The sequence below is a fragment of the Caloenas nicobarica genome, chromosome 17, assembly GCF_036013445.1.
Source record: "Caloenas nicobarica isolate bCalNic1 chromosome 17, bCalNic1.hap1, whole genome shotgun sequence".
NCBI lineage: Eukaryota > Metazoa > Chordata > Aves > Columbiformes > Columbidae > Caloenas > Caloenas nicobarica.
The window spans coordinates 2,118,715-2,128,247 of NC_088261.1; the positions used below are offsets into that span (position 1 = coordinate 2,118,715).

Genomic DNA, 9,533 nt, shown 5'->3' on the forward strand with positions numbered 1-9,533 from the left:
GCAGCCTCAGCTGTCTAGTCTCCTGCTCTGCTACCATACCAAGTAATGCCACAGAAGACTACTAAGATCACTGCTCCACTGCAAACCAGGTTAATGGACAATACAATGAAAATGTACAATACAAAATGGACAATACAATGAAAACCTCAGATGAATGCAGGCCAGGGAAATCCATCAGTAACTTCTGCTTGTATATTTATGACTTTTGCTGAGCTCCGAGTGCAGCGTACACAAAAAGGTAGAAGAACAAAGATTGGGATTTTCAAGGGGAACTCAAGGCCTTCTCCATCCTCCAAAACACTGAAGTGTACACACGCTAAACCAGGAGAGCCACTCCATGCTGCAGTCACATGCTCTGAGGAAGCTGTAATCTCACGAGGACACAGATACAGCCATGCAAATATGGGTTATGCCTGTGCTAACAACTGACTATGTCCCTAGAGCTCCTAAATGGCTTTTAATCTAGCTGCCAATGCGTGTGAAAGCTTCTGCTGAACCTTCTTTATTTCTCTTGTGCTTCTGTTAGCCAAGAACACGCTACCCTTCGATACCCTGACTTGAGAGGTCAGAGCATAAATTGGTAACTTCTTGGTTTAAACCTCTGGAGGTGAAAAGGAGGCGATCTGCCTGCCATACCAGGGATGGATGTCACGATTGCAGGCAGCAAACACAGCAAGAGGGCAGCTGGTAACAGGCACTGGGAAACTAGCTGCATTTTCAACATTCCCTTCAACCAAACCACCTCTAACATAGTCCTCACAACAATCAGACTGAAGCAGCACAGGTATTATTATCCGTGCTACCACCACTGCTTCACTCTGCATAGCTCACCTTATGTTAAGTAATACATAACATACTGTAAAATCCTAGTATAGGCTAAACAAGTTGTAACGTACCTCAGATGATCAAAGCAAACTGAACTGCAAAGCATTAGAAGGAAATTGCATCTGCTCAGCACCAGCCTGTGCAAGGCTCCTGAGTCACAGAGCTGACAGTAAAATTTCAGACATGAGGCAGAAAACAGGAGGGAAAATGCCGCAAACATCTAAAGGGGAGGGCTTGTCTTAATGGATTTTTGTCGTTACTGAATTCAATCATGGATAAAGGCCAAACTTTCCTAAGACAGCCTGAAAATAAGAACCTGTTTCTGTTTTAAGACCCATCAATAGGCACTTTCCCAAGGATGCTACCTGCATCAGGCATTTGGCTTGGTGGGTGCTCAGCATCACTGTCTGCAGAGAAACACCTGACCAAAATCATCCAAACTTCTGCCAAGAGCAGTGGTGGTCTCTGTACAGCCATGCCCAGTGGGACCTCAGAGAGAGAGGCCTTTGTATGGCCCTCGAGATGCCTCCCAGTGCCAGCAGCGACCTGGCACAGGAGCACAGCTGAGCCACAGCTGCAGCAATTACACTAATTGTCCAAGGGACAAAACAATCGCACTTGTCTGACTGGTCAGGGCATGACAGGAGCCCGACACGTTTTTCTCTGTGAAAGCATTTCGCCTTGAAGTAAATTACTGAAACAAAGTCCCTTTAACTCCAAGCTTTTCCAGACTTCTTCCTGGCAAGTACAATTTATTCTTTATAAAAAGGAGAGCTTTAAAAGAGATGTTACCCAGGAGAGCAAGATCTCACTGCAGTTGGCTTTCACCACCACCTGTGAAGAAGATAACCTTGAATTTCCATTACACTGTGATGGGAATTGAGGTTTCAACTCCAGCCAGCTCCCTGAAGAACACCAAGGGTGCAGACCAAGGTCTCTTTTCTTGGTCGCACCTCTGCTCTCCGTCAAATGGGACTGTCTTTGTTACGGAGATCACCCCTGGCCCCATGTGAGCCAGGTTCTCTGGCTCCTGCCTGGGGCCAGTACACTTGATGGTGCACAAGCTGTGGAGGAAAATTGAGATTACTCAAGCCAGGAGCTGCACCTACACTCGCAGATAGCAACAAGGCGCACACAGACACACATGACTCAGAGCTGCACTTTGTACCACCTTCAGAGGCCAAAATAATCCAAACGGACGCAGTTAGAGTTGCTGGACTTGCTGCAGGTGCAAAACCAGTGCCAACCAAGAGCCCCAGAGATTCCACCAAACTCCCACGGTTACAAACAAAGCAAAGGACCTTTCCCTCCCTTTGCTCACAGGAGCCACTGGTAGAATTGAACATCCTGACCACTACCAGCAAGGGGAAATTCCAGGGTTTTCTGTCTATTTCTTTAGGACCACAAACTGATGGTAAAACTGACTGGGAGAAGTGACTCCACCCTAGAGGGCTGCAGTGTTGTGGGGCTGGAGGACCCCAGCAGTCTCCATGGCTGGCAGAACTCAGAACCGGTGTCCGGGCAGCCCAGTCGCCTTGGCCACCCCGGCACATTTTGGTCCAAACACAGCTCCGTGGCAGTTTTCCCTTCCTACCTGGCGTGAGTGAGGGAGGGAGAGGGGTCTGCGCCCTATTGAGGAGATTGGCTTTAAGGACTAAATGGATGGAGCCAAGGCAAGGGATGGCAGCGAGGATGGTGTGCACGGCCAGGTGAGCAGCACACACAGAACGTAAGGCAGAGTCCGGCTTCAGTTTCATCTCTGAAATATGACTTGGGTTCAAATTTGCAGAGGAGTAATCCTCCAGGAGAGTAGAGCATGTCAGAGAGGAAAGGACTTCTCTTCCTACACACTTCAGTTTTAAAAGGCAACATAAGCTTGTGTTTAAGTTATGTAAGTGTTGCTTTCTGAAAGATAAGCGGAGGAGTTACCTACACAAATGTTGACACAGGGAAAACAGTCACTGCCCTTTCCAAGAGAAAATATCCCGCTCCCTGGACGAGGGAGATGCAAATGCAGTGGCTGAGGATTTTGTTTTGTTTTCCAGCTGGCTTTACAGTAGGCCAGCCCTGGTACCTTTGCCATCCATAAAAGCTGTGGATGGAGCAGTGTGGCATTACAACGAGCCCATTGTAACCACATATTTCCACTTAACAAGTGACTGCCAGCCCCTATTTGATTAATGCCATTAGGAACGAGTGGCCACTGTTTACCTTGTAATTTATTAGAGGCAGGATTTCCGAAAGGGACTTCAAGTAGGCACCTAATTCTTATGGTCTTTTAATTATAATTGAATACCTAGCTTCATTAAGCACCTCTAAAAACCCAATCTGAAATGATTTGGCAGGACGAGAAATGCTTCTGAGCCTTAGGACAGGGTTCGTCCTTGGCAGTTTTTTAAAGAGAGGATGCAAGATTTGCATGAACTGGAAGACTAACCCATGGCTTTGGCAATTTGTAGAGCACAGAGGAGGATCTGGCTGGCCCAGCGAAGGAGGCAGCCTTTGTAACGGGCAGTGAGAGTGCTCCACCATGCAAGAAGCCACTCATCTGCTGCGCAGACGGCCTTGACCAGGACACCTTTAAAATTGTGAGATACTGAATAGAATTTAGCAGTAAAAAAAAAAAAAAAAAAAAGTCAGTGGCATCTCAGGTTCACAGGGGAGAGGGAGCAAATAAAACCCAGGAGTTTGGCAGAGGGAGCAAAAAAGCAGGACAAGACACTTGTTCTGTAGCTTTTTTCCATGCTTGAAAGTTTTTACCTCACCATTGTTTTCCAGACATCTGGACATCACACTTTAAAATAACAACAAAAAAATTTAAAACCAAAACCAAACAAAACCCCACCAAACTACAAAGCAACCCAAAACAACAACAACTAAATAATCACGTTTCACATACACTGTTCAGTTTTTCAAAACGTCCTGCCACATTATTATTTCACATGACACCATGTGCTCCCTGGCTACAGTGGTTTGGTTGCTCTGCATCACTTAGGCCACAGCCACAAAGCTCCACCTCACACAACCTTCCTGTTCCTGGTGCATCATGGCATAACCACACACAGCACCAGTCACAGCCCAGTGCACATAACAGACAAATAAAATAATAAATTAAAAAAAAATATATAAAAAGGACAAAAGAGAGGGCATCCAAACACAGCATTGCAACACATCCCAGGTTCGCCCACAGGAAGCAGCAGTGTGAGAAAAGCAGTAAGGCAGTTCCCTTTCCCCCTTCCTGCAGAACAACAGCTCTTCTTTATGCCTTTCAGCCTACAACGTTAAAAAGGAATTCCCAGTCTTGGAAATCTCTCAATTCCCTTTTCCTCTCACTTCTGACATGCTTTACCCAGTGTGTCGTCAGCCTTGGGACATGCAAGGGTGACTCCTGCAGAGCGCTGGGAGCACCTGACAGAGCCCTGCTGAAGACCCATGTCAGCTCCCCTGCATCCACAGAGACACACTCAAACCATAATGCTCCTTCACAGCTTTCCCAGCCAGCCATTTAGTCAGTTTATTTAGTGAAGAGGAATTCCTGAGACCCAGATTTAAAGTGCTGAATACTTACGCTAACGTTTTTTTTCTTTACAGTGCAAGGAGCTTTTCAGACCCTTTAAGAAGCCACTTCGGAAACTGCATTTGCCCCAGCACCTTCCCACAGAGAAAAAACTGAAGTACTTGAAGGGAAGTTTGGCCATAATTGGGGGCCGCATCGATCTGTTTCTCCAGCGGTACTGCAGAGCCTCAGAAGTCAAGCACTGGCAGAAGTAAGGGTTCGTCTTACCTGGCACCAGTGATGCCCCCAGCACGCCGGGCTCCTGCCCCTGCTGCTCCTAACGGGCATTTAGACACGTCCCACATTTCCAGGCACTGGAGATCAGGTCAAGTATCTTGAGGAGATTTGTGTAGCTTGCTCTAACTGCTGAATGCTCACAGATTTTGCAGGTAATTTTAGCAGGGGCTGTGTGCCACTAGTCCTGTCCAGCGCAAGGGCAATTTCAATGTGCTATCCATCAGCAACATCCCTTTGCAAGTAAAGGGAGTCCTACGTGGCTCCCTGAGTTAACAGATAATCCATGCTTAGGGGAGACAAAAAAAAAAAAAAAAAAAAAAAAAAAAAAAGGAAGCGGGGAAGACAAAAGCTGTGCAAAGGGTATGTCAGTGGTTACACTCACCAAGCCAGAATTAGGGAGCAGAACGAGGAAGCGGATGAAGTTTGTACTGACATGCACAATCCATGTGTCTTTCTTTTCCCAAGGATGTTCTGGCGGTTTGTCTCCCTCTTCTCAGAGATGGACGCAAAGCGGCTGCAGAAGCTGCATAAGTACATCAAGAACAACCAAATGGACAAGTTTCTGGTAAGCAAACAGGGAAGTTAATACCCCACAAGGTGTTCCTGCCGCACTCACTGGCTTTAAAGGAATAACTATACCATGCAGCTTACATGGGTTGATCCGTGTCAAAGCAGAATCCTGCCACTGAGAAGTCTTTATCAAAAGGCCACAAATCGTGCAGATATTGCTAGTTCCTACATAATGCAGGCACTGAGCTATCACAGCTGCCAGTAGCTTTCCCTGGCAAGCTCTGGGAAGCTGAGCTGGTGTCCCCAGCACCATGGTTTGCAATTTTGGAGCTGTTTGCTGACCCCACGTTTCCAGTCATGCTTTACAGACCAAATCTGGTTCGTAGTTTTATCTGATGATATGAGAGTTAAACTTTGAAACAAGCAACTAGTTCAGGTAAAGCCTGTGCTTGCCAAAGGTGATTTCTCTGCCTGAGCACCAGCTGTACAACAAAAGGAAATTGTAACAGTTTCCTGAGAACACCAACTCCAAAGGGTTAACCCATTTAAACATACTTACAGTCAACCATATCTTCTGAGCAAAGGCTCAGTACACCAGGAAGTTCAAAAGTCCACAAGAAACACATACTTTAATAAGTTTGTTAAAAAGAAATTAAAAACAGATCTACCTAAAAAAAAAAAAAATACAACCCATATCACAAAAAAACCCCAGGAGTAAACTAGGAAATTGTTTCAAATAAATTAGAAAACGGTAGCAGGCAAGATCTCACTGGGTACTCTTTGCTTCACGTTAAAAGGAGAGCTGTGGTCATCTGATAGCTGACAGTGATAAGGCCATAAATAAATTCGAAGTCACAGGTAAACAGTTCTCTCCTTTCCAGTTAGAGAGAAAGGGGGCAAACATGGATTTTGTTTTTAGTTTACAGGGAAGCAAACCCATTTATTTATAAAAAGGTATTCCAACAATGAAGAAATCAGACCTATTGCAAAGAAGAAAAACCCAAACACAAATTCCTGTTGCTAGCGTGAGACGCCTGAGATTAATTGGGAGATATTTAAAAAAAAAAAAAAAAAGCAACTGGCAGCCCCAAGAGGCAGGCGGTGACAGGTGTTCTTGCTCCCTTCAACTCGTGAGCACTGCGGAGGGTGAATCCAGCTCTGTTTCCAGCACAGCCCTTCTCAGGGGCTTGGCCAGGCCCAGGACACGGCCCCAGCTGAGGACAAGCCCCGCTGCTCCCGCAGGGCGCCAGCCTGAAGGCAGCTCCCCGTGCCACCTCAAAACAAGTACTAAAAAGCAAATAAGCCCCCCAAACCCTCACATTCTTTTTCTCCCCTAAATAAAAGCCACAACCAAAACACAAAATTCCACATCTTCCTTTCCAAGGAGACAAAAAAGAAAAGAAGAAAAAAACCCCAACCAAAAAAACCAAAAACAACCAAAAAACCAAACCACAAAAAACCCCCAAATGCACAGGAATGGTGGGTGACAAGCATTAGTCACACTGCGTCGTGCACTGTCAGAATGCACCAGCCTGCAGGCAGCGAGAGCCTGCCGGCCCTGGCTGCATGGCGCTGGGGATGCGGCCGCCTCCAAAAAGGCCGCCAGAAGAAGCGACAAATTCTGCCATTATGTAACGGTTGACAAATGCCTTTTGTTATGCAAGACAAGTGGGAGAAAAATAAGCATCTTTGCCCTTTGTGGGAAGGGAACAGCAGTCGGCTCCCTGCTAAAGCATAAACAACAGGCTGTGCATCCGGGGGGGACCAGCACACTCCATGCAACAGAAATAGATTATTTGGAAATGCCTTGTTATTTAGATGAGTGAGCATAAAAATACAGAATCAATACATAATTAGTGAGTGACAGAGGTTGTCAGCATGGTAATTTCATAATTTTTCGAGTTTTGTTAAAGCAGGGAGGCTAGTGAGCAGCCATCCACTAGCCTTGCTCTTCAGTCATCTTAAAATCAGGGATCTACATCCCATTTCCTCACATTTAGGCCTTTTAAACTTATTATTAGAAAAAACACCAGATTTGAATTTAAAAACTAGTCCCAACTCTGGTTTTGGACTTACTGAAAATGCCAGATCAGACCTACTTCTCAGCTTAGAGCTGGAACAGAGCATCACTTTCCTTTGCAATCTGCTGGCTCCTGCAGGCTGCCGAAAGCTGCAGAAATCAGCCCCACGCCTGTCTGAAAGAGTAAAGAAATAAGTCTCCTGGGCTGAGGCTCCAGAAGTTTATTGAAAAAAAAAAAAAAAAAAAGACACAAAACTGAAACAGCGTGACCACTAGCAACACAAAAATCCCTCTTCTCTAGGGTAGCCTGGAAGGATGTACAGTCAGGCAGCTGCTGCCCGTCTGCTCCCTGGCACCATCCTACCACCCTTGGGATGTTCAGAGTGGGGCCCATCGTCACCCCCAGCCATCCTCCCGGCGCACAGGGTGCCACAAAGCGACAGTGACATCCAGTGGCAGTGGGTGCGTGTCCACAGCACCCCCGTCCCATCACACACCCTTGAGCCGGGGTTCAAATGCAGCCACCAAATGGCATCCTTGGCCACTGACCATCTCCCCGAAGCGCCTGAAAACCAACAGTCCTCTTGCTAGTACGCCAAGAAGGGCTCTGGCTTTAACACAGAGTTTAGGTGCTTGGGTAGACTGGGCTGTGCAAATAGCTGGGTTGGACTTGCACTCAGGGAAACTGAGACTGCAGAGAAAATGTGGCTTTGCAGAGGGCAGCAGGACTCGCTGCTGGGTGGGATGGAGCCTCAGAGCTCAACTGTGAGGAACCAACACATCAGAGGGTGAGGATTTGTGCAGCCGGTACAGTCATTTCTCAGCTCATTGCTGCTGCCACCCGACAGGACCAGGGTTAAGCAAGAGTTATTGCCCAAGCATGAGTCAATGCGTGCTGCTTGCTCACATAAATATCTTTAAAAGTGGCTTTTTTTTTTTTTTTTTTATAGCAATTATGCTGTCCTTCAGAAAAAGTTCCAGGACTCAAAGAAAAGAAACTGAAGCAGCTTTACATCAGCTGGGGTCTCCACAGAGGTAGAGGAGACCTGCAGGAACACCTAGGTCAGAGACACGGTCACCACCAACACACCCACACCGTCACCGCTCAGCAGCAAGGATGACAGGTGAGAGGTACGGGCACAGCCAGCGTGTCACACAGGCACTGAGCGGTAAAAGCATTTTCCTGCTCAAGTAGAGCCATCCACACTTGGTGTTTCTGCAAAAGGATCAGCAGGTGCAGATGTGATCAGTGGTGGAGCCAGAGGAGTTGGGCAGGTTGAACTGCTCAGAGAGAGACGGGAACAGGGAAAACAGCAGCAAGAGAAGCTACTATATGCATAAGGCAGCAGTAAGGAAGAAGACATCCCTTTGTTGGCCCACATCAGTTGGCGTTAATTAGTGTCTCTACCTGGCAATCCGGATGCTCAGAACATACCTGTGGTTTTGCCTTTGGGCCCACCCTGGCAAAGCCACACACGCTTGTCTTCTGCAGCAAAAATGCAGATCGACCTGTAGCAGGCGTGTTTGCAACCGGAGTCACCGACAGCCTGGCTGCTCCAGCACACAAAACCCCAAAGGAGGAATGAAAAAGGGCCATTAGAAGCAATTGCTGATGAGATCAGCTTTGCCACAAACAGGTGCCACAGGCTGCCTGCAAAAGGAGTTGTCCCACATAAGCCTATTTTCAAGCTGCTAAAATGCAATCACATGGCCTGTGGGAGTTCTCATGCACTCATAACCATCTTGCTTTTCATCTCTTTTCTCCCAAGTCTCTTCATTTACCTCTAAAAAAGTCCAATCTGGTGTGTAACACCTCTGAGGGAGCACTGACGATCCAAATTGATAAACCAAAAGTCCAAAAACAAGAGCTAGCCAGACAGCGTGATCTGGGAGGCTGAGTAGGAGTCCCACGCTAACCTGCCGGCTGTGCGGCTCCCGGCGATCCTCCTCCGTCTGTCTGCTCCCCGTACGAACAGAGAAAATACCGTCCAACCAGTTCTTACATAGATAAACACACCATAGACACAACGTGCATGAAATACTAAAAATTACTGCAGCTGAGGTGTCATGAACATAGCAAGGGCTTGGGATTGCTGGTTGCTGGAGAGCCTGGATGGCAAGACATCACCAGTAGCCTGGTGTTCCCAGATATTTCTGGAGACAATGTATTTGGGGAATTGAACCATATGCAGAATCCACGCAGTAAAGCCCCCAAAGGACAGCTCGGGCACACCAGTATCAGCTCCTGGAGCAGATGGAGCTGCTCAGAGGAGTTACGTCTTAGATTTACTTTTTTTTTTTTCTTGTTTGTTTTCTAAGGTTCTCACAGACAATTTCAGAGGTTGACAGAAAAATAGAAATCAATTCATATTGTATCATCGCCTG

At 46.8% G+C, this 9,533-nt stretch overlaps 1 protein-coding gene across 1 annotated transcript; it reads left to right on the forward strand.

Annotated features, from left to right (window-relative positions):
* The first annotated feature begins 2,483 nt into the window (after positions 1–2,483).
* On the forward strand, positions 2,484–8,269 carry CHCT1 (CHD1 helical C-terminal domain containing 1). Its single transcript, XM_065646804.1, has 5 exons — positions 2,484–2,534; positions 3,285–3,413; positions 4,417–4,592; positions 5,084–5,183; positions 8,099–8,269. Exons 1-5 carry the CDS (start codon positions 2,484–2,486, stop codon positions 8,267–8,269), a joined length of 627 nt encoding a protein of 208 aa, XP_065502876.1.
* Positions 8,270–9,533: the final 1,264 nt, after the last annotated feature.

Bases quoted from the DNA above. Each gene is read 5' to 3' on its own strand.
- CHCT1 (XM_065646804.1), top strand. From the start codon at position 2,484: ATGGATGGAGCCAAGGCAAGGGATGGCAGCGAGGATGGTGTGCACGGC. The intron at 2,535-3,284 runs GTGAGCAGCACA...GGCAATTTGTAG, and splicing joins AGGATGGTGTGCACGGCCAG to AGCACAGAGGAGGATCTGGC. The intron at 5,184-8,098 runs GTAAGCAAACAG...TTTTTTTTATAG, and splicing joins ACCAAATGGACAAGTTTCTG to CAATTATGCTGTCCTTCAGA.